The 26,283-nt window shown below is 36.9% G+C and overlaps 1 protein-coding gene across 5 annotated transcripts; it reads right to left on the bottom strand.

Moving 5' to 3' along the window:
* Positions 1 to 501: 501 nt before the first annotated feature.
* glyr1 (glyoxylate reductase 1 homolog (Arabidopsis)) lies at positions 502 to 24,139 on the bottom strand. 5 transcript variants are annotated; one of them, XM_052140004.1, is made up of 16 exons: positions 24,032 to 24,139; positions 23,539 to 23,575; positions 23,235 to 23,314; positions 23,013 to 23,151; positions 22,819 to 22,929; positions 22,417 to 22,500; positions 18,159 to 18,212; positions 12,257 to 12,307; positions 12,087 to 12,160; positions 5,230 to 5,329; positions 5,025 to 5,135; positions 4,819 to 4,920; positions 4,251 to 4,413; positions 3,984 to 4,166; positions 2,488 to 2,612; positions 502 to 2,206 (listed from the first exon to the last, which is right to left on the bottom strand). In XM_052140004.1, the coding sequence occupies exons 1-16, from the start codon at positions 24,067 to 24,069 to the stop codon at positions 2,132 to 2,134; spliced, it is 1,527 nt and encodes a 508-aa protein (XP_051995964.1). In that variant the 5' UTR covers positions 24,070 to 24,139; the 3' UTR covers positions 502 to 2,131. The 5 variants fall into 5 exon arrangements, with proteins under 5 accessions (XP_051995964.1, XP_051995965.1, XP_051995966.1 ...); XM_052140005.1 differs by having other exon boundaries at positions 3,984 to 4,163; XM_052140006.1 differs by having other exon boundaries at positions 22,417 to 22,494.
* Between the last annotated feature and the right edge of the window lie 2,144 nt (positions 24,140 to 26,283).

Raw genomic sequence — 26,283 nt, 5'->3', positions numbered from 1 at the left:
TGTCCTCTGTATAATCAGGGAAGGTTAATAAGTTACAGATGGTGTTAACAGTTATTCTTTGTCTTATTATTAATTTATATTATTAATGCATCTTGCATTTTCTTTAAAATGTATATGTAAAGCACTTTGAGTTGCCATCGTGTATGAAATGTGCTATATATACATATATATTTATATTGCTACTTTATTGCTAGGCAATGCCATTATACTCCGGCTGAGTTTGGAATGGCATACTGTACTACCTTACTAAACCAGAAAATGTAGTACGCCATTCCAACCTCAGCCTGTTGTAATTCACATACTCGGTTTTAATTTATATTTGTGTGTATACTGGGGTTTTGTAGCATTGATAATTACATTAATTTGATTATTAATCATGCTAAAGTATCCAAGTGCTGATCATTGAGACATTTATAAATATCAATATACAGTTGAGGAATCCTCTGAACACATTCAGCTGCAATGTAATATGGAAATTAAAACTTAGTGCACCTATTTAGACACTTGGTTTGTTTATTCAGAGGGTTCAGTTGACCGCACAAACAAAGGGAAAAAAATTGAAGAAATTTCACATTTATATGAAATTATAAACTCCTTATAACATCAATGCCTTCCTTGCAGAACTGGAATCAATTTGTCTGTATTTCTTTATCAAGTCTGTTAAATCACAAAAACAATGTACAGTAAATAAACCCATTAGCTAAGACAAGAACAGCCTACAATATTAAGACACCAGATTAATAAATTCAGTACAGTCAAACTGAAAGCATGTTATTCCATGTATTCAAATAGCCCAACCCTGTAATGGGGATATATACAACATCTTAATCTTACAGGGTCCATAGTAATTCACAAAATTATTTTATCCGTAATCACGCATGTCAATCTATTTTGGTAGAACAACAGTTCATAGAAAAGGAATCAACCTGTATTTCTTTTGAGTTTAAAACTAAATACCAAAATGACCAAATAACATGCCACTGAATACATGGCCTGTAATATGTAATTTAAAATGGAAAGAAAAACAAATCCAACAAATATAATTTAGGGATAAAATGTCTTTATCTTGACATTACATTTTGTATTCCATTTCTATAAGTTTTAAATGGAAGTTTAAATCAAATATTGCCAGTCAATTCGTTTTTGAAACAAGTTGGCAAAAAAATAAATAAAAATAAGGCGATAGATCACCCTGCCATCTGACGGTCAACTTAGAACAAAACAAATATACATTTTCAATTGTGAGGTCCAATTTAAAACAATGAAATAAAAGTACAAGGACAAATAAATTATTCCAAATGTTTTTTTCTTTTCTTTTTCAGTCCATTTGAAAGATGTGTATGTGCCGCAAAACTAGACCTAAAGCAGGGAAAGACCTTGAGTCAAGCTGAAACTACTAGTAGTCATGACTCAATACTTCGGTAAACTAAGGGATGCTTTTCATCATATGATTAATCCATTGAGTGATATTAGGAACATTTCTGGAATTTCAGTGTAATCAATACAAAGTTAACCTCTAATTAAAGAAAAATACTGCATTTCTCAAAAGGCAATGAAAACCATCTAGTGAACTGGTGATCTCTAACAATGAAAAAAAAAAAAGATAAAATAAAACGGCCAAAATGCACATGACAGGACGGTGATCTTTAGAGATAAAATAAATAAATACTTCTATACCATATATGGGTATTAAGGCAATGCAGTGGCTGTTTCCTTCGAGCTTCTCAAGCCTGTTAGTGATCAGAAAGTTCATATTTTCAGTAAAAAAAAAAAAAACACTCAGGGAAGTCATTAGTAAAAATATGAATGATAAATAAAACCCAGTCACTTCAAACATGACTGCATTGTATGCTGCAGCCCTTAATGAAATGATGTTATAACACTGCACACTCTATCAAATAAAATATAAATATCACTGGGAGTTTAATCACGTCCCATTCAGCATACGTGCAGCAATATTATAGCCAGTGCAATGCTCAGATTAGGCTGCAAAAGAGATCCCATTATACATGGGAAAACATATCACTGGTGCCAAAAAAATTAATCAACAGAGGGGAGAAAGAGAGTGGGGGAGAGAAAAAAAAAAAAAATAAGTTTGTTGTGGTCCAGGAAATATAGCACATCTACAGAATTAGTGAATATAAGCTCTGTAGACTGCAGACATGTCATTGTCTGACTGGTCCAATGCTTTTGCCCTCTTGTATACCTGCAGAAATACAAAATTAAACATGACTAAAAGCAAACAGATGAATAGTTGAAATTGCAATTAAATCAAGAAAACAGTTAAGGCTTTGTCTTGACTGCTCTTTTATGTTTGTTTGTATCACTTTGAAAGCATATTACTGTTCAAATCAGTCATGTGGTTCAGATTAGATCAAATTGCATAACAGAATCTCTTAAAAAGTCAGAGTACATTAGTTTGATTAAATCAAGTGAGTATCTGACACACTGATACAAATGACTAATAATAACCAAATTATGTCTCACCTCATTTGCAGCAGCTGCCATCGGTGTTGGGTGATTAACAGAATCTCCCATTGAAATGGCCAGTCTCAGATCTTTCTGAATATGTTTCAGGTAGTAATCAGGTTTGAAGTTGCCCTGCAAGATATCTAAGAAAATTGAACAGGTCAATCTAATGAATGTTTCTAACTTGTGCTGTCACGGTTTATTAACATATTTAAATCTCAGATAAATCACATGATTTTTCATAGTTAATCAGGATTAATGCCTTTTTCACGCAATGATAATCAGACACACCGGACACGAATGTACGCACACACCACCCCTCACAGTCTCCACGGGCTGCTTAGAATTCTGCAGCGCCACAGAGCTTAATTAGCATAGTCTTCTATTAAATTAGACCCAAATCATTATCAAAAGGAAAAATATTATTAACTCCAGTCATTATATTGTGTACATGCATCTTTCATAGAGCCTACACAATGTATCTGCAGTTGCAAGTATGTCTTTTTGTGGTTTGACAGCTTGAATGAAAAACCTATTCCAGGCTACAGACAGGGAAATTGCACAATACATTCGCCATTTCTAATCGTTCACTTTGCACGGTTAAACCAGTTTCATACACGAACCTGCAAACTCATAGACGTCACTGTTCATTCTTAAAGAAAAAAAACCTGTGACTTGTGTATATGGTGACTACATTTCACAACTTTGAACTGCCAAATGAACCGCATCAATGCAACCTTTGTGACCAAATTAGGCTTCTAATTTGAATGTCGGCTGATGTTAATATATCAATACCTCAAAAATATAGATAAAAAGAGTGCCGATCAATAATCAATATTTTATTATATAATATACCTATTAATCGCAGATTTTAAAAGTGCTGAAACACACACACACACACACACACACACACACACACATTACACTTTTCCTGTTAAAAATAATGTATATCCCTCTTAGGAAAGAAAAAAACCCAATATGTAACAATTTTATTAACATTTTCAAGAAAAGCCTTATACGGACCTTATTCAGAGCAGTGAAAACGAGGCTGTGAGGAATACACTTACTGTCTCTCTTCAATGCTATTCACTGTATTAAACTTGTAGATCACATCTAATTTCCACAACTTTTGTCTGGAGTTTGTGTCTCTACTGAAATTTCTTAGAAAGATATTTTTTCATGTTTCGTCAGTGGAATGATCCAAAAAGCAATTTATACAACTGTACGTCTATCCATAACAGCCTCGTTGTCACTCCTATCAAAAATCAAAAGATGGTACTGCTGTGAAAAGCACATTTTTAAGTAACACTAAATGTTTCCCAAAGTGCAAGTTAGATGTTGACTAAATGAAAGACCCCATACTATTCTTACTGCTTCTTACAAATCTATGTATGGCAGAATTAGTAAGTAGGGTAAGTATGTCATTTGAAACATATTCTTGTTCTGCAACTCATCATGTAAGCAAACAATTAGAAAATAGGAGGTTTTAAGAGTAGACCATAAAGGAAACCTACTTTGGCATTTCTGGTCCACAAAAGTGCTTGCCATCTGTCCCTGGCAAAGAATATCCAAAAATGTTTGTTGTGACTGTCCAGTGGCCTGTGCCAAGGTCAGCCCCTCTGCAATGGTTGCCATGAAACTACCTTGAACCATGTTCAGGATCAACATCATTCTTGCGGCATTTCCGGCTTCACCTGCTTCATAAGCCAGGAACAATTGTATTTAAAGCGCAAACATCAACCTGGTACACAGCTACATGCAATAACTAAAAATAAATTTACCTATAAAGAAAGATGTCTTCCCCATTGCTTGGAAGCAGCTGCTACAGTCTTCATAAACACTGCGGTCTCCTGCAGCAACAATGACCAACATACCATCATTGGAAAGCTGCTGGCTGCCCGAAACTGGAGCTTCTAGAAACCTGCCGCCTCTGGATGTGATGACCTACAGATTCAAATGAACTTCAGTGAAGTGTTTCCTCCACTATTAAAGGGAGAGCTCCAGACCTGTATGACTTTCTTCCTTCAGAGAAAGCCAAAAGGAGATGTTAAACAAAATGTTAACCTAATTTACAATTCACCTATATTGTTTGGAGAAAGATGTAATGAAAGTAAATGGTGACTGAGGCCAACATTCAGCCTAACATCTCTTTTAATTGTGTTTTACAGAAGAAAATGTAATACAGGTTCAATTTACAATCATGCATTTAGTAGATGCTTTCTATTTTCAGTTTATGGGTTTGGAACAACATGAGTAAATGATAGAATTTTCCTTTTCAGACAAACTATCCCTTTTATATCAATATGATACTGCAATGTGGTCAAGATGATGAATTAAAGGCCTTGTTACCTGTGCGAGCTCTGTAATTGTTTCTGGATCAACAGTGGACATCTCCACATAGCATTTGCCTGGTCTGATTCCCTGTAGAACTCCACTAGGACCTAAAACAAGCTGAACAGAAAATAAATTAGTATTAACAAGTAAATCAAAGCAAAGTCAGCATTACAGACTGACAACGAAAACATTAGAGAACTATTTCAAAAACATAGACCTACATCTCTGGCAGCTTTGGGGTCTGATACACAGGAAAATGTGATATCACACATGGACACAACCTCTGCGGGTGTTCGGCCTAATCTGGCACCTTCCTGAATGAACAAATCACACTGCAGAAGAAAACAAGCACAACAAGTCTTAAAACATCCACATTCACTTGGTTTAACTTTTGGAGAGACTTCATTAAAACTTCACAGGTAGTACCTTTTCTGCGGTGCGATTCCAAACGGTCACAACATGGCCCATCTTCAACAAATTACAGACCACACCACTTCCCATCAGTCCCAGTCCAAGGAATCCTATCCTGTTGTGAAAACAATATACAGTTGAAGTCAGAAGTTTACATACACTTAGGTTGAAGTCATTAAAACATATTTTTTAACCACTTCACAGATTTCATATTAGCAAAAAATTGCTTTGGCAAGTCGTTTAGGACATCTACTTTGTAGATAGCACAGATTGTTTCACTTTTAATTGACTAGATCACAATTCCAATGGGTCAGAAGTTACACCAAGTTAACTGTGCCTTTAAGCAGCTTGGAAAATTCCTGAAAATGCTGTCAAGCCTTTAGGAGATTAGCTTCTGATAGGCTAATTGGAGTCAATTGGAGGTGTACCTGTGAATGTATTTTAAGGCCTACCTTCAAACTCTGTGACTCTTTGCTTGACATCATGGGTAAATCTAAAAGAAACTAGTCAAAAAACAACAAAAAAAGTGGCCCTCCACAAATCTGGTTCATCCTTGGGAGCAAATTTCCAAATGCCTGAAGGTACCACATTCATCTGTGAAGTACGCAATAGAACAATAGTGCGCAAGTATAAACACCACTGGACCACGGAGCCATCATACCGCTCAGGAAGGAGACGCATTCGGTCTCCTAGAGAGGAACAGTTTGGTGAGAAAAGTGCAAATAAATCCCAGAACAACAGCAAAAGGACATTGATGCTGCATGAAACAGGTAGATAAGTATCTATATCCACAGTAAAACGAATCCTATATCGACATAACCTGAAAGGCTGCTCAACAAGGAAGAAGCCACTGCTTCAAAAACGCCATAAAAAAGCCAGACTACAGTTTGCAAGTGCACATAGGGAAAAAGATCTTACTTTTTGGAGAAATGTCCACTGGTCTGATGAAACAAATATTGAACGGTTTGGCCATAATTACCATCATTATGTTTGGAGGAAAACGGGTGAGGATTGTAAGCCGAAAAACACCATCCCAACCATGAAGGATGGGGGGTGGCAGTATCATGTTGTGGGGGTGCTTTGCTGCAGGAGGGGTGCACTTCACAAAATAGATGGCATCAAGAGAAAGGACAATTTCGTGGATATATTGAAGCAACATCTCAAGACATCGGCCAGGAAGTTAAAGCTTGGTCACAAATGGGTCTTCCAAATGGACAATGACCCCAAGCATACCTCCAAACTTGTGGCAAAATGGCTTAAGGACAACAAAGTCGAGATATTGGAGTTGCCATCACAAAGCCATGACCTCAATCTGACAGAACTGAAAAAGCATGTGCAAGCAAGGAGGCCAACAAACCTGAAACATTTACACCAGTTTTGTCTGGAGGAATGGACCAAAATTACAACTTATTGTAAGAAGCTTGTGGAATGCTACCCAAAATGTTTGACCCAAGTTAAACCATTTTAAATGCTACCAAATACTAAAAGTGTATGTAAACTTCTGACCCACTGTAATGTGAAGAAAGAAATAATAATAGTAGAGAAAATTATTTATTTCAGCTTTTCTGACATTTCACATTCTTAAAATAAAGTAGTGATCCTAACTGACCCAAGACAGGGAAGGTATTCTACGATTAAATGTCAGGAAACAGAGTTTAAATGTGTTTGGCTAAGGTGTATGTAAACTTCTGCTTTCAACTGTACAAACGGCATTAAATTAATCAACATTAAAAGGACTGTTACAAGCTCAAGTTAAGCTCAATCAAGAGCATTTGTGTCATAATATTATTATTATTACATAATAATATGAATTGCATGTCAACTCTATTTTGGTGTAATGAAATAACTAAAACGCTAACTAACCATATCAGTGTAAAGTTGCATCCAAAACTTTTAGTTCTGGAATAGTCACAGTCCAGATACCTTCTAAACAGCTTCAGGTGAAGTGGATCACAAAATATGATGGAATTATAATGCAAAAACTGAAGCACTCTTGTTGTGGAAAAAGCAGAGCTCTTTAAAGGAAACCGATCTTAAATGCAGTTATATTTAATGCGTTATATATTTATTACGGTATCAGATCATATAAATAACAACAAACTCCAAAACTGGCAATTGCTCTGTGTGGCCAGTGCCAGGCGAGTTGCGCGAATGTTCCGATCTAAGGGGGAGCAACTGGAACTGAACCAGGTTGATGCACATTCTGGCGCAGGAACGCTCGTCCCCTCGAGTGTGCACACGTGCTGCAGCTAGATTATAACGTGATGAGTTGCGACTTATTGAATTGTAATATACACTCACCTAAAGGATTATTAGGAACACCTGTTCAATTTCTCATTAATGCAATTATCAACCAATCACATGGCAGTTGCTTCAATGCATTTAGGTGTGTGGTCCTGGTCAAGACAATCTCCTGAACTCCAAAATGAATGTCAGAATGGGAAAGAAAGGTGATTTAAGCAATTTTGAGCGTGGCATGGTTGTTGGTGCCAGACGGGCACTGAGTATTTCACAATCTGTTCAGTTACTGGGATTTTCACGCACAACCATTTCTAGGGTTTACAAAGAATGGTGTGAAAAGGGAAAAACAACCAGTATGCGGCAGTCCTGTGGGCGAAAATGCCTTGTTGATGCTAGAGGTCAGAGGAGAATGGGCCGACTGATTCAAGCTGATAGAAGAGCAACTTTGCTTGAAATAACCACTCATTACAACCGAGGTATGCAGCAAAGCATTTGTGAAGCCACAACACGCACAACCTTGAGGCGGATGGGCTTCAACAGCAGAAGACCCCACCGGGTACCACTCATCTCCTCTACAAATAGGAAAAAGAGGCTACAATTTGCAAGAGCTCACCAAAATTGGACAGTTGAAGACTGGAAAAATGTTGCCTGGTCTGATGAGTCTCGATTTCTGTTGAGACATTGAGATGGTAGAGTCAGAATTTGGCGTAAACAGAATGAGAACATGGATCCATCATGCCTTGTTACCACTGTGCAGGCTGGTGGTGGTGGTGTAATGGTGTGGGGATGTTTTCTTGGCACACTTTAGGCCCCTTAGTGCCAATTGGGCATCGCTTAAATGCCACGGCCTACCTGAGCATTGTTTCTGACCATGTCCATCCCTTTATGGCCACCATGTACCCATCCTCTGATGGCTACTTCCAGCAGGATAATGCACCATGTCACAAAGCTTGAATCATTTCAAATTGGTTTCTTGAACATGACAATGAGTTCACTGTACTAAAATGGCCCCCACAGTCACCAGATCTCAACCCAATAGAGCATCTTTGGGATGTGGTGGAACGGGAGCTTCGTGCCCTGGATGTGCATCCCACAAATCTCCATCAACTGCAAGATGCTATCCTATCAATATGGGCCAACATTTCTAAAGAATGCTTTCAGCACCTTGTTGAATCAATGCCACGTAGAATTAAGGCAGTTCTGAAGGCGAAAGGGGGTCAAACACAGTATTAGTATGGTGTTCCTAATAATCCTTTAGGTGAGTGTATGTCACTGTTCATTTCTTATTGCAAGAAAATTGGCAATACGCAGCTTTATTAATAATAGAGAAAGATAGAGAGAGTTTGTTTTTGTGTGTGTTAAAGATGAATTGAAGTGAAAGGTGAGAGTGGTAGTCTTCACTCCATTATACACTGCAAAAAAATACACTACCGGTCAAAAGGTTAACACATTCTTAATAACATATTTTTTTCTTCACATTTTAGAATGATAGTAATGTCATCAAAATATGGAATAACAAAAGGAACTATGGGAATTATGTTGTGACTAAAACTCAAAACTGTGTTATATTTTAGCATCTTCAAACAAGTCACCTTTTGCCTAGAATACGCAGATATGTACTCTTGACATTTTCTCAACCAACTTCTTGAGGTATCACCCTGGAATGCTTCATTAAACAGTATTGAATGAGTTCCCATCTATGTTGGGCACTTATTGGCTTCTGTTCTTTATTATTTGGTCCAAGTCATCAATAAATAATAATAAAAAAAAAAATGTACATTAAATTTTAGTTTTATAATTAAATAAACTAATATGGAGGCACAATTATATTTTTGTCTAAAATAAATTTAAAACATTTGATCTGAAGTTTTGTGCTTAAAAGATTTTTTAAGATTGTGAGAATCTTAAAAAGTGTTTCAAAAGTTTTGACCGGTAGTGAACGTTTTTTTATTTGTTTTGGTTTTGGCTTGTTTTCCAATATAAATATCTAAAACTCCTTTAAAACAATGTACATTTTCTTTAGTAGCTATACTGCAGAAGAAAGAATTATAATCGGAGAATGTTGAATATAAAAAATATTTGTGATACACCGATAACAGTATCGGAATAGGGTCCGATACTGCTCTCGTGTACTTGTACACGTACTCATACAAAAATCTTTTGATAACAAAAACCAATAAAAATCACGTCATGTCCTAGTGAGATTATTTAACAGTAAAAGCTGCGATTTAATTAGATTTAGAGATCCTTGACTCATACAGGGAAAACACTATTATAAGCATCGCATACTCTGTTGGTAGAAGATTCACTTTTTTAGCACAAGTCAAATACAGACTACAAATTTATTTTCCGGATTGGGAATCAGCAGTCATAACATCAGAGCTCCTTGGTCTAACGGCATAGAAACACTTCAAAATAACAATAAAACATCAATTTAAATGATAAGAGTATGACCAAATTAGATTACTGCTGAATAGTTCTGTAATATTCACTGTTATACTGCTACTACTACTACTACTACAACAAATAATAATAAAAAATAGTAACTATTATATTTAAGCAATATCTTAACAGCATCTGTGATGCTCTATTATGCAGCACTTTATTTGATAAAAATACTCCAATGTTGTATTAAGGATTGGGCTGTGAGGTTCTGTATAAAATCACTTCATTTAATTAAAATTATTTGTTATACTTTCATTTGATTCATTTTTTTACTTTCATATTTTTTCCTCTCTATTCCCACTACTCATGGTGGCATGGTTACTCCCCTCAATCCAGGTGGCATGTGCACAGTGGAGACTCACAGCACGTGGATGCTCATGCTACTCTCCGCAATGCACGCACTATTTACTACAAACCCCATTGAGACCAAGAACCACCAAACATGACCGAGAGGAGGTTAACCCATGTGACTCTACCCTCCCTAGCAACTGGGCCAATTTGGTTGCTTAGGAGACCTGGCTGGAGTCATTCAGTACACCCTGGATTCTAACTCGTGGCTCCACACCATCAATACTCGCTGAGCTACCCAGGACCCCAAGTTTTAATTACTTAAACATAATTTTTTTATTATAAAATTGAAATAAACTGCTGATATGGAGTTCAGAAAACAAAACAACAGGTATTAGAATCTGTATCGGCGAGTTCCTTAAAAACAAAGTATCGGTACTCATACTCGTTCTCAAAAAATAAATGGTATTGGGACATCCCTATTAAAAATACAAATATTTTTAAACATCTAAAAATCCTTTAAAAAACAAAAAAATATGCATTAACCTGAGAAGCAGCATATAAAATATTTAGACTTGCTTTTAGAGAATAGACCTTGAATGGAAGTATATTTTGTCTATACTGCACTCAAAATACACTTATATTTAAGATACATTGTCTTAAAGCAAGTATAAATATCTTATATGTTGCTTCAAGTAAATGTATCTTGTTTTAAGGATTTTGACAATTTTTTTTATGAAAAACAAGAAGAAAAAAACACTTGATAACAATAGGATTTTTTGCAGTTAATTTCTTTACTGAATGAAAAAAAAAAAAAAAAAGTATTTTTTTCCCCTTGAATTCAGTGAATGTCAATTAGAGGCATTTTTAAAAGAATGTTGTCCTCTTTATTATTATTAAGGACATTTAAAACAACTTCGGGGCACAAGCAGAATAATCGTTTAAGAGCCAATTATTAAATCGATGCAAAAATTGCAGAATAGTCGAATAACCATTAGATTAATCGATTATCAAAATAATGAGTTGTAGCCCTAATCCAATATTACACCCTTTGTTGTCACGACGCTGATAATGCTGTAATTTACCTGTAAACTGGTAAAACTCTGTAGCATCAGTATATCCCTGATTTTATCAAACTAAAATAATGTTAACATGACTAATATTTATGTCTTGTGGCTGCACTGAGGAAAGTGTGTATTGTAACGTTTTTGGACTGGCCCCTTTTACTTCCATTGAAAGTGCCTTACAGCACCACAATTTTATATACACTGCCTTTCAAAAGTTTGAGGTCAATTGACTGAAATGTTTCTCGTGACCTTAAAAATCTTTTGATCTAAAGGAGTATGCTTAAATGTGTGAAATTAGTTTGAAGATAAAAATATGATTGTGCCACCATTTTAATTTATTTCATTATAAAACTACAATTTTATAAAAATTAAAAATAAAACACGTTTTTGAAATGGATGACTTGGACCAAATAATAAAGAAAAGAAGCTGTATTGAGAAGTGTCCAACATAGATGGGAACTCCTTCAATATGGTTTATAAAGCATCCCAGGGTGGTACCTTAAGTAGCTGGTTGAGAAAATGTCAAGAGCATTTTTCTGCAAATTCTAGGAGAAGGGTGACTACTTTCAAGATGCTAAATTATAACATCGTTTTGATTTATTTTGGAATCGTTTTAGTAAATACAATTCCTATATATAGGGTAGGAATATATATATAAAAAAAATAAAAAATATGGGACAATTGGTGATTGTTTTTTTGTTGCAATAAGCATTATGCCACAAATTATGTTAATTGACCTAAATATAGTTTAATAAATTGTTAAATTAGACCACCTAAAACACAAAAAGGAATAATTTGACACTAAAGAACATGATTAATCTATCATATTACCTTTTGTCTGTAGGTGTGATGCTGCCATTGATTGCTGTGCTGTCTGCTGCCTGAATAGACGTTGATCTTGTGTCCTTTGCAGGAGATATACAGACAATTATTAATACAAGCTGGTTAATTAGTAAGTTATTGAAGAAACCACATGCTATGATTTCCCAGGCAATGCTCACCTCCTCAATAATCTTTAAGCGTTTGGTGATGGGCTCCATTGATGAAGCAGGCTGTAAGGAGAGAGGGGAGTTTTTGGTAAAGTTAAATTAAAAAGCATACAGTCTTGTCAGAAAAGTAATCTATACACTATGGGATGAATACAACAAGGAAAAAGATAGGGGAGAGAACCAGGTGGAAACCATTTGGCCCAACAGTCACAAATGATCTTATGTGTTTGATACTAATGGCCTTGCCGTCTACCTGTAAGGTTTGCACTTTCATGGCTCGTCCTACAATATCGGATACAAGAGCCAAGGGCCAGGAGCAAAGCCAGTGTTAGGAAATTACAAAGTTATCAGGCTCAGTCACATGCTATCAGTTTAACTGAAACTTATACGGGGCCAAACTGTGGCTGACACAGCGTACATAAAGACAGAGTCATTTTGAGAAAAGCCTTGGGCGTTTAAGATCTTAGTGTCTTTTTACAATAAATCATATTACGATCAATTTGTTCTGACTGTGAGGCCTGAAAGCAAAAAGGTCTAAAAGGACAAGCAAGAAGGAAATCTTTCTCAGAAGAGAACGTGTCAAGAGGAAAGAGCTGTTTAAACAGTTCACTGGCATAATTGGCACTTGAACAGAAGCACAAGTGTATCTTTGTCATGCTGTTCTGCTGGCTGAAAAACATCCATTTTACTTTAAAATCCAAATAAATAATTTAGTAGGGATGTGAATAGATTAAAAATTTTAACTAATGAAATGGCAAATTTTTCTGTGATTAAAACTAATTAAATGTTTTTCATGTACCATGATTAATGTCATGTCAGCAACTAGGCTATTCACATGGCAAACAAAAGTTCATCAATAAATATTTACAATGTTAAATAAGACACTTAAAATTTATACAAGAAAAAAACTGTCAAATCTGTTGAGATTGTACTTTAAAAAACAACAATTATTAAACAAGTCTCTGTATAGAAGCATTGTTTGATAGTTCCAAACGTTTTACAGTTCAGTAAAATGTGCTTGATGGTCATAGGGGTTTAGTATATGGGAGGATCTTCACCAGTTACAACGCACGTGTTGGTTTTGAACGGCCCAATCGTCATCTGGTAAATACTTTTTGGTCATACTTAGATTTGACATTTTTAGATTAATTTCTAGAATTTATTGCTGTTGCACTCATTCCATTCTGATTGCCACTTATTGGTGATATGTGTGTTTATTAATGGCCTGAGGTCAGAGGGTGGTATCAGACATTCCGAGATCTCCAAGTTTAATGCATCTTTTGCAGCCATAAATACTTTTTCATTTCCTGCCAGACCAATATGTACCGGCACCCAACAGAGGATAATGTTGAAATCCTTCTTCTGTAATCGAAGTATTTAAGTCAAAATGTTTATGATTATGGGATGACCGGTCTCCATGGATTCAAGTGCTTGAAGGCAAGACTTTGAGTCTGAAGCAATTAAAAAGTTTTGTGCTAAATGTTTTCCAGTGACAGTAGCAGTGCTCAAGCCACAGCTGTGAATAAAGAGCTCTGTTCTGGGATGCGTATGCCATATTGTTGATCTCCAATCACTACTGTGGCTGATACACCGATATCTGTTTTGGATCCATCCGTGAAACTACATTTCAGTTCCAAGAATTCCTCTTGATACACATTGGGAAATGTTTCTGCCTATTTCAGTTGTGCCAATGCCATTATAATATATATATTTTTTTTTCAAGGTTCGGGGGGGGGGGGGGACAGGCCAAAAATGGTAGTCTTATGCTGTCCAGTTTGATGTTCAAATTCTCCAAGTATGGTTTAATCCAGATTCCAAAAGGTTTGATGGCTTAAAGTTTAGCTTCATACAGATAAGAACATTCTGGTTGGAATACTGATGTAAAGGCCGGATTACTTGGATTTGCGTTGAGTTTGACTGCATATTCCAAGGTCAGTTTCAGACACCTATTAAGGAGGGAAGGTTCACCGGCTTCTGTATAAATGCTTTGAATGGGACTTGTTCTGAAGGCTCCAAGAGTTAGACGTTTTACCTGATGGTGTATTGTGTAAAGTGTTTGAATGTATGACTTCCTTGACTGCCCAAAAACAATACTCCCGTAATCCAGTCGGGATCTAATTAATGTTCAGTAGAGATGTAAAAGAACGGTAGTGTCCGCACCCCATTTTGTATTGGCCAGCACTTTTAAAATATGAATGGTATTTTATCCCACATACAAAATTTGTATGTGGGATAAAGGTGAATTTATCGTCGCAGACAAGGCCTAAGAATTTTAAATCACTCACTACTTTAAAGGGTTCACCCTCCATACTCAAAAACAAACATTAAAATCAAAATAAATTGAGCCAAATTTGGAGAAAAGAGGATATATATATATATATATATATATGCACGCGCGCACACACGTGAGTACACCCCTCACATTTTTGTACATATTTGACTACACATTGCAGCAAACTGTCATTTCTTCAGTGTTGTCACTTGAAAAGATAAAGTAGTGAGTGTACAGCTTGTATAACAGAGTACATTTGCTGTCCCCTCAAAATAACACTCAGCCATTAATGTCTAAACTGCTGGCAACAAAAGTGAGTACACCCCTAAGTGAAAATGTCCAAATTGGGCCCAATTAGCCATTTTCCCTCCACGGTGTCATGTGACTTGTTAGTGTTACAAGTCTCAGGTGTGTTAAATTTGGTGTCATCGCTCTCACACTCCCTAAAACTGGTCACTGGAAGTTCAACATGGCACCTCATGGCAAAAAAAAACTCACAGCTGCAGTGTGGTGGCCAAGACCATACAGCGGTTTAACAGGACAGGTTCCACTCAGAACAGGACTCGCCATGGTCGACCAAAGAAGTTGAGTGCACGTGCTCAGCGTCATATCCAGAGGTTGTCTTTGGGAAATAGATGTATGAGTGCTGCCAGCATTGCTACAGAGGTTGAAGGGGTGGGGGGGTCAGTCTGTCAGTTCTCAGACCATACGCCGCACACTGCATCAAATTGGTCTGCATGGCTGTCGTCCCAGAAGGAAGCCTCTTCTAAAGATGATGCACAAGAAAGCCCACAAACAGTTTGCTGAAGACAAGCAGACTAAGGACATGGATTACTGGAACCACATCCTGTGGTCTGATGAGACCAAGATAAACTTATTTGGTTCAGATGGTGTCAAGCGTGTGTGGAGTACAAAGACAAGTGTGTCTTGCCTACAGTCAAGCCTGGTGGTGGTGGGAGTGTCATTGTCTGGGGCTGAATGAGTGCTGCCGGCACTGGGGAGCTACAGTTCATTGAGGGAACCATGAATGCCAACATGTACTGTGACATACTGAAGCAGAGCATGATCCCCTCCCTTCGGAGACTGGGCCGCAGGGCAGTATTACAGCATGATAACGACCCCAAACACACCTCCAAGACGACCACTGCCTTGCTAAAGAAGCTGAGGGTGAAGGTGATAGACTGGCCAAGCATGTGTCCAGACCCAAATCTTATTGAGCATCTGTGGGGCATCCTCAAAGGTGGAGAAGCACAAGGTCTCTAACATCCACCAGCTCTGTGATGTCGTCATGGAGGAGTGGAAGAGGACTAAGAGCTCTGGTGAACTCAACCCCAAGAGGGTTAAAGCAGTGCTGGAAAATAATGGTGGCCACACAAAATATTGACACTTTGGGCCCAATTTGGACATTTTCACTTAGGGGTGTACTCACTTTTGTTGCCAGAGGTTTAGACATTAATGGCTGTGTGTTGAGTTATTTTGAGTGGACAGCAAATTTACATTGTTATACAAGCTGTACACTCACTACTTTACATTGTAGCAAAGTGTCATTTCTTCAGTGTTGTCACATGAAAAGATATAATTAAATATTTACAAAAATATGAGGGGTGTACTCACTTTTGTGAGATACTGTATATATCTATATACACTCACCTAAAGGATTATTAGGAACACCTGTTCAATTTCTCATTAATGCAATTATCTAATCAACCAATCACATAGCAGTTGCTTCAATGCATTTAGGGGTGTGGTCCTGGTCAAGACAATCTCCTGAACTCCAAACTGAATGTCAGAATGGGAAAGAAAGGTGATATAAGCAATTTTGAGCGTGGCATGGTTGTTGGTGCCAGACGGGCACTGAGTATTTCACAATCTGCTCAGTTACTGGGATTTTCACGCACAACCATTTCTAGGGTTTACAAAGAATGGTGTGAAAAGGGAAAAACATCCACTATGCGGCAGTCCTGTGGGCAAAAATGCCTTGTTGATGCTAGAGGTCAGAGGAGAATGGGCCGACTGATTCAAGCTGATAGAAGAGCAACTTTGCCTGAAATAACCACTCGTTACAACCGAGGTGTGCAGCAAAGCATTTGTGAAGCCACAACACGCACAACCTTGAGGCGGATGGACTACAACAGCAGAAGACCCCACCGGGTACCACTCATCTCCACTACAAATAGGAAAAAGAGGCTACAATTTGCAAGAGCTCACCAAAATTGGACAGTTGAAGACTGGAAAAATGTTGCCAGGTCTGATGAGTCTCGACTTCTGTTGAGACATTCAGATGGTAGAGTCAGAATTTGGCGTAAACAGAATGAGAACATGGATCCATCATGCCTTGTTACCACTGTGCAGGCTGGTGGTGGTGGTGTAATGGTGTGGGGGATGTTTTCTTGGCACACTTTAGGCCCCTTAGTGCCAATTGGGCATCGTTTAAATGCCACGGCCTACCTGAGCATTGTTTCTGACCATGTCCATCCCTTTATGGCCACCATGTACCCATCCTCTGATGGCTACTTCCAGCAGGATAATGCACCATGTCACAAAGCTCAAATCATTTCAAATTAGTTTCTTGAACATGACAATGTGTTCACTGTACTAAAATGGCCCCCACAGTCACCAGATCTCAACCCAATAGAGCATCTTTGGGATGTGGTGGAACGGGAGCTTCGTGCCCTGGATGTGCATCCCACAAATCTTCATCAACTGCAAGATGCTATCCTATCAATATGGGCCAACATTTCTAAAGAATGCTTTCAGCACCTTGTTGACTCAATGCCATGTAGAATTAAGGCAGTTCTGAAGGCAAAAGGGGGTCAAACACAGTATTAGTATGATGTTCCTAATAATCCTTTAGGTGAGTGTATATTTATTTTGTCTGGCTGCAATTCAGTCTCCATCACCCACACATTGGGTCTCTCTCAGTTTCAGATGAAAAGTGATACGGCAGCTTGACTGTTTCTCTCCCACACCTGGCTCACCACTTGCGGGTGAAGTCTCTATTCTCCATACAGTGTTGATTATGCCCCAGATATGCATCACGCATAATGAATAAGCATGCACTGCTCCACACAATCAGTTTCTGTGCTAGTATGTGCAGTCGAGTCAAGTGTGTATCTCCTGGAATTTATGCAAATTTTTGCCACAGGGAGTGTGGAAAAACATTAGTGAAGTTTCAGGAAGTGCAATAAAATAGATACTCCATTAATTTGAGTATTTTTTTTTAAAGCGTTAAATAGTAAACTATTAACCAAAGAAATAAACACGTTAAATTTCCCAGCCTTATTATTTAGACATGCTGGCTTGTACAACCATTGCCTAGACATACCTTATAATCATGGCTGTAGAAAATAAGTAAAACAAAAACTAAATTTTAACAATAAAAGGTGAGGAATACATTGCCAGCTTAAGTCATACTCAGACAATGTTGAACTTATCGATTGATCTTCTGTGTTTTAATACTTAAATTCAGTACAATCACCATGCTGCAGATGCAGCCAAACAGTATCGCCAAAAGCAGTTTAGGAAGGGAATAATTCAGAGGTTAGAAATAGAGAAGCCACTGTGTGCGCAATGTGCAAGAGACAGGGGTAAGGTTGCACTAACTATAAAATCATTCAGCATCCCAGCAAAATGTCTCCTTACCTTCTCAGACTGGCTGAGCAGAAAGTGATGGAAATGTGGGTCATCCTTTACTGGCTATAATGGAAGAGAGTTAAATTGGAAACTATTCTCTAAAGAGACTTACTGACCAGACAGTTGCTTAATCTGAAACTATTAACAGCAATATGTTGGGAGTTGTAACAATATAGTAAAGGAAAATAAAGTTTCCAAACCATCCAACATCAGAGACTTATGCTTGGGCCTTAGATGATTGATGGCTAGGGCTGGGCCATATGGCTAGTGGTCAACCGATATGAGTTTTTCAATGGCCAATGTGATATATAGAGAACATGATGGCCGATATAAATGCCAATAAAAATAATACAATTTAACAACAGCAACAGTTTAAAAAAAAAAAGAGCCCTGACAAACTTGATGCAAATTTCCCACTCACTATTTTCACATGCAAATTAGCTTGCAATTCGCTGCAAATATTTTATATAAATGAGTGTCAAATTTACTGCAAGTTTGCCCGAACTCTCAAATTTTTGTATGAGAAATTAAATGTACTTTTTTTTTCGTAAATAAAGTCGCATTGGGTCAGAATCACATTGTCAAGAGAAAAAAAAACTAAAACAAAAACAAACAAACAAACAGATAAGTTGCATCTGTATACTGTATAAGTCGCATTGACAGAGTATGTATATAAGCCAGGCACTAGGACACAGTAGCAGCCACTCGACCTTCCTTCAGCCATTCGGAATCATGTCAGATGCGCTCTGTGAAGAAATTACCTCAACATCTATACATCACAGTATTTGGCTTTGTTTTAAACAGGAAAATTTGCTTTAATTAATCCGGTGCAGTGTCTCCAAACGTTTTTTTTAATTTTACTTAGTCAACGATAAAGACAACGAGATTAAAAATGTGATGAGCTAGAAATTATACTGCAAGATATTAACAGTGCAAGATATGAAAAGGAGAAGAAACTTCTATAGAATCTGTATACCAGATATCTAACCTATTAATAATTTGGCTGTGAACATAGGCAAAATTAACCACTTCAAAACAGGACATAATACCTCATTCAGATGCATCCTATTTATATGTGATTTGAATCACTATAGTAGCCTATATCCACATCAAATGCAATAAATTAAATCTGCACATTGAAGCGAATGAACAGTTGAACTTGAACTAAATAGTCAGAATATGCGTAATTTGCATTGTGAATACACCGTTTCCATAAGAAACACACTACATGCAATACTTTCACTGAAAATCAATAAGTCTCTAAAGCAGAGATGCCCAAACTTGGGCCCGCCTTGATGATCCAGTTCATATTGCGGGAGATTCCCGCAAACTTTTATTCACTTTACAATGCAGCTGCAAATTAGTCTCTGTATTAGTAAACCAATAGATACAGATGAACAAATCAAAAAACTTGTTTTTGTTATCAAACTGTAATTCCACAAGCTGCGCAAATAAATCTGCTCACTCTCTTGAAGCTGTCAGCAGAGTCAGAAGTGTGAGCACATGAAGTGAAAAAGTGCTTTGTCGCATAGATTCTGTACTTAAGATACTACAGATGTATAAACCTTTCTAAACCGGTTAATTCAACATGCAAATGGAGTTATACCACGTCTCCATAAGCGAGCGACGTGATAAAACTACATCGTTCAAGTTTATAATCAACAAAGCTCCAAAAAAAAACCTACTAAATCCACCTCTGAATGGCTCAAAAGCAGAAATATTTAAGTTTTGGAGTGGCCTTTAAGTAAAGTCCTGACTTGAACCTGATTGAGATTCTATGGCAGGACCTTAAACTAGCGGTTTATGCTTAAACCCTCCAATGTGGCTGAACTAAAGCTGTTCTGCAAAGAAGAATGGGCCAAAATTCCACTAAAGTGTTGTGAAAGCGTTTGGTTGTAGTTGTTGCTGCTAAAGGTGGCACAACCTGATAAGTTTAAGGGGGCAGTTAGTTTTTCCACATGTGTGATATAGGTGATGGACAATTTTTTGGCTTCAATAAAAAAAAATATATATATATATATATATATATATATTAATTTGAAAACTGTATTTTGTGCTTACTCAGGTTGCCCTTTGTTTTATGTTATAGCTCGTTTGAAGATCTAAAACAATTTAGTATGAAAAAAAACAAAAAACAAAAATAAGAAATCAGGAAGGCGGCAAATACATTTTCACATCACTGGAAGTTCCTTCGGACTATAAGTGCAGGACCTTTCAGATGATGAAATAAAAAAACTTATATTCCAGAAAATATTGTACACAATTTCTAATGTGAAACAAACACTTGTTTTATGCAATATTTTCTCAAATTTTCGCAAAATGGCCATATTACCGGCCGATTAATCGACCTTGCTGATATATCGGTCTATCAATATATATCTCAATAATTGTGTATTTGCTTTAAATGGCTCAACTATGTGATATATATATATATATATATATATATATATATATATATATATATATATATATATATATATATTTTTTTTAGAGGAACAGTTTCATCAAAACAGCCTTTATTGCCAACTCAATTTAATATTTTAAAAGGCACTGAATATAAATCTAGTTTGAAGGTATATTTCCCACAGTTTTTCACTAACTGAACACAAGGGAGAATGAGATTTAATAATTTTCATTGATATGCACATTTATATTTTATATACCATGATACATAGTAGCTTAATAAAAAGCATCATTTACATTCATATGCGTTTACTACAAACTTTGAGAATGAACATGGTGTGCAAAAACAACTTCACTCTTCATTTTTGTAACCCAGTTAAATATTGCTGTTTATTCTGAAGCGCACACAGACCATGTTTATCTTTAAATCGCAGTCTTTTGCAGTTTAATAATCACATATGCCATATCGTCATTTTGATTAGTGTTGTCACGGTACCAAAATTTCAATTGTTGGTACTGATACCAGTGAAATTACACGGTTCTCTCTACCAATTTCGGTAGCAGCATAAATATGCTAATATGATAACGTGCTTTTGAACAAACCCATCTCGCTCATGTAAAAAGTTATATTTCAATGAAAGTAATAAATTCAAATAATTTATTAGTTTCCTTCAAGTGATTCTCAATCAAGGATGCATTGCTTAAATGTTTTTAAGTAGCGCCCTACTGAAATCTGTTTTATTCTTTCCCAAATCATGTTGTTTTCTTTTTTGTTATTATTATAATTTTCCAGAACTCCACATTTTAGAGTTGAATTTAATTTCATCATCAAAATGGTGTCTAATCAATTCATTATTATAACTTTGAACAAGTGAAAATAGAATTATTTAGCCAAACTTTTATTCAACAGCAGTCTAGCTTGTGATATATTGCTTAATTATTATTATTATTATATTATCATTACAGTGAATATTACATTTTATTATACAGTTGCCTGGCCTTTGAGTCTGACAAATGGAATGTAGGACACAGTTTTGGAGTGTGTGTAGTTTGGATTGTAGGTGTTTGTGCATGTGAGCATTTTTTTCATGTTATGTTTTACAGTTTATAACTTAAGCACTGTTAATTTCTGTTGTTTTAAATGCTATATAAATAAAATATTTTATTATATAAATATATAGTTTACATGTGCGGTGTGGTTCACAGTAGATGAATGCTCTGCTCTGTCATCTGATACAATGTGTTGTGAATGACTTTCAACGTCTGTGGATTTTCCAGTTAATGAGCGATTGGATTTAAATATTTAAATTATGCATCTCTTCCACACTAAGATTGTAGTCTTTAGCAATTTAATAAATCACACTAGGACATGCACGATAAAAAAAAATAAAAAATGTGTCCATTTCTGTGTAAGGAGTAACAGAGCACATGGTCAAAATAAGCACTTTAAAGCAGTCGTGTGTCAGTCTTACTCTGTACATACTGTGCCTCGGTACTACCGGTACTTCAGAAACATTGGTATCATGACATCTTTTTTTTATTTTAGTATCGACTTGGTACCGAAGTACCGGTACTCTCGACAACACTAATTGATTAATTGTGCAGCCCTGAAGGATTGTGTCATTTTAATGCTAATGTTATACTTTCAACAAAATCATCTCGAATATTCAACATATCGCCCAGCCCTATTTATGACATTGCTGAATTTGTTTGTGTAAATCCACATTGTACTTCTGTGACTTCCCCCAACTCTACTTCAGTCTAACAATGGAAAAACTTTATTTGTAACTAAAAAAGGGGCATATTATCTGCAGAACACATAAAAACGCAGATAAGGTAGAGATAAACTGTGAATGTGACCTACACTGCTCTCCCATTTGAATCCTGATACTGTTCCAGCGACCAGCCGTCGTACAGAGGATGGCTCTGGATCAGAGTCAGTCTGTTCCTTAAGGGAAAGAGAGACACATTCACCATGTGTATAGATCGGCTTTATCTTATGAAACAAAGCCCATTATTGGCTGTATCTCTACCCATTCAAAAATACAGCCAGGCAGAGGCCCTGCAAATGATGACAAGTCTCAATGAATGGGTGGGTCCCGCTCGACAAGTACGAGACTAAAACCTACAACTGTAACCTGATTCCACAGCAGGTGCAACAGCAAATGGCCTTAGAAAAGGACTTTGATGAACATGGCAAAAAAAAAAAAACCCTGTCTGATGTCCCACAACAGTGATATGTAAGGGTAAAGCATTATCTTCCAACCTTGTCTGATGAGCCACCCTTGAAAGCATCCTCATCATCCTCTTCAATAATCTTCATGGGTTTAGCTGCTTTACGGCCTTTCTCCGATTTGCTTTTGTCTTCAGAGTGTGCCTGTAAAATGAGCAATTTCATGCAACATGAGCCATTATAATTCATGTAGCCTGTAATTACCTCCTGTATTTGTATGGACTAACCTGATCTTTGCCCTTGGCTTTTTTAAGGTACTCCTCCACTGCATCAACAGCCTGTTGGAAGCGCTTGCCTTTGTTTATCTTGATCATCTCCTCTTTGTGGGGGTGGTAGGGCTTCAGCTGTTCTACTTTTATCCAGGCGCTAAAAAAGAAAAATAACAAAAAATACCAAAGCAAAGACAAGGGACTGATCGTAAAAGAAGTTATGATCATCTTTGTACTTACTGATCTTCAGTCCCAAAAAATTTGACAAAAAAGCATTTTTTGCCTCTCGGCTTTTTCAGATCCTTTGGAGGACTGACGATCTGAAAACACAGGAATGGTTACAGGATGAGTAAATGGGTTGCAAACAATGCAAAAAAATGTCCATCCATAACAGTCTGATGTTACATTTAATACAGTAGGTAGGTAGCTCACTATGTTCTGAGATCACATCCTGTGACCTCTGACTGCATGGTCAACCACAGGCAACAGCTGACCAAAGAAAAACGCAACTTTAACTCAAAAGTTTTATATAATCAGATCTTACCTTGCCTGGCCAAGGTGGATAGCGTCCAAGCTTTCCCCTGAAAAATATATTAAGATGGTAAAGAATGTTTTAAATCGCTTTGGCTCATTTCGGGGTTTGTGAAAAGGAAAGCACTATTGACTCGTAACAAGCTAGCTACTGTTTAGCTAACCGGTTCTCAACAAACAGCCTAAATGAAATAACGGTTGCTTTAAATTCAATATCCACACAATTAAATGCTAGGGTGAACAATCCTAAAGCTTTTACTACACTAACACCACATACTCTTTCCAAAACACATGAATGTAGTTGTTAGCTTGTAGGCTAAGCTCTCTCTCAAGCCTGCTGCTCAACGTTTGGCTTATCGGCAGATTTTAACTGGGCCTTAGACTTGATTGACAAAACATGTCAATGCAATCACTGCAAGAGGTTGAAATATGCATTTCTACGCTCATGCATGATATTCAATGGTGACTTTAGATCAAAATGTTAAAAGTTAAATTTGTTATCTCACCAAACCAAATCCCCGATCCTCAGATGCACGGTCGCCATCTTAAACAGTTTTAGAGAAACGTCGCACTGTTCGCAGTGAAGACACCCACTACACTCAAGCGAGGAACAGTATTTCCCCCCCCCCCCCATTATAATCTCTCTCTCTCTCTCTCTCTCTCTCTCTCTCTCTCTCTCTCTCTCTCTCTCAATTCAATTCAATACAACGAGCTTTATTGGCATGACAAAGACATTTTGTTTTGCCAAAGCAATTACATAGAAAAACAGAACAGGAACTGAACAAGGACATGAGAACAATAATAAATATAGCTGCAAGCAGCAATGCGGATTCCTCCTCAAAATGGCAAATCATTTAAAATTGATCAGTAGATGGTTGGGGATAAACCCTCCCAATTAAGGAATTCAAAAAAACATGTCTTCGTCTGATTCCTAAACGAAACATTTTCAATGTACAGGAAAATCCATACCGGACCTTATGGATCCTTTGAGGCTTTTTTGTTCCCAATGAGAAATGCGGCATGTACACCAAGTTTCAGAAGAATTGGACAAATGGGGTGGATATTATATCATTTTGAAAAAAAAATTGGGGCGTGGCCTGTAGCGCCACCTATGGGAAAATGTTGGTCATTCTTGGTTTGTGGGTTCCTGTTGGCCTGTAGTATCAATGTACAAAATTAGAAAATATTTGACCAGAAAATGGGAATTTTGGAGTGGCCTGTAGCGCCCCTAGGGGCTTAATGTGGGCCTTTCTTGGTTTGTGGGTTCCTGTCGGCCTGTAGAATCAATACACCAAATTAGAAAATGTTTGACCAGAAAATGGGATTTTTGGAATTACCTTTAGCGCTCCTAATGGCGTAATGTTGGCCATTCGTGGTTTGTGGGTTCCTGTTGGCATGTAGTATCAGTGTACCAAATTAGAACATTTTTGACCAGAAAATGGGAATTTTGGCATGGCCTGTAGCTCCCTAGGGGTGAATGTTGTCCATTCTTGGTTTGTGGGTTCCTGTCTGCCTGTAGTATCAATGTACCAAATTAAAAAAAATTGGACCAGAAAACGGGAATTTTGGCGTGGCCTTTAGCTCCCCTAGTGGCTAATGTCGGCCATTCTTGGTTTGTGGGTTCCTGTTGGCCTGTAGTACCATTGTACCAAATTAGAACATTTTAGACCAGAAAATGGGAATTTCGACATGGCCTGTAGCGCCCTAGGGCTGAATGTTGGCCATTCTTTAGCTAGTACTTCAGAGTGATGTCATCTTGAAGCATGTTAGGTTTGAAAAACCATCAGTCAAAATTACATTTGATTTATTGACAGGTATATATTGTTAAAATTTGGACATTTACATAAACACGCCTCTTTCAGACATTTTGTATCACATTCATTTTTCCTAAGTAACGTTTTCAAGGATGTCCATTCTACAAATGTGAACCAAATTTCAAGTCAATTGGAGCTACGGTTCAGGAGAAGAAGAGTATTTTTAGGTTTTCGCAAATTTTCAACGTACGGGAAAATCCATCATGGTGGAAGTTATGGGTCCTTAAGGCTTTTTTGTTCCCCATGAGGAATGAGGCATGTACACCAAGTTTCAGAAGATTTAGACAAATGGCGTGGAAATTGTATCACTTTGAATGAAAAATCACTTTGAAAATCTCTACTTTCACTTTCACTTCTCTCTTAAGATTTTTTTCTGTTTTTTTTGTGTGATTTACATAAGCATATCACAAGCAATTTTATTTGAAAGACTATCTAGGCACATAATAACACTGTATAGCTGTGACTGTTTATAACTATTTCAAAATGTAGCCTACAAGCTCACACTTTAAATGGTCAGTGCTTTGATTTTTAAATCATTAAAATAGCAACAGATCCAGTGAAAAAAATGGAGTGATTGTTTTTACATGCCATTCAAAAACGTGGCATTTTACAAGGTAAGAGAGAAATAAAAAACTTAAAATAATACCATTTGTACTTCTCAATTACTTGGGAATGTCTATGTTCAGGACGAAGGCTAAATTGTTACTGTCTCTTTAAGAGGCTTTTATCGCATGATACGATACTTAAGGCACAGTTCAGTTTAATCTTTTGAGAACTGAGAAGTATCATTATTTTCGTTTTGTGCCATGCTTGTTGCATTTGTATTCATTGTGAGATGATAAAATACAGACTGCGTGAATGGTTGATTTTGTTCACTTGAATTTTGTGACGTGTTTCAGAAAAATAATCGCAAGAAGAGACTGAGCACCCTGTTTATTTATTTT

The sequence above is a fragment of the Xyrauchen texanus genome, chromosome 12 (genome assembly GCF_025860055.1).
Source record: "Xyrauchen texanus isolate HMW12.3.18 chromosome 12, RBS_HiC_50CHRs, whole genome shotgun sequence".
Taxonomy (NCBI): domain Eukaryota; kingdom Metazoa; phylum Chordata; class Actinopteri; order Cypriniformes; family Catostomidae; genus Xyrauchen; species Xyrauchen texanus.
The sequence above is the reverse complement of the archived record's forward strand: the minus strand, read 5'-3'. Positions and strand labels throughout refer to the sequence as shown.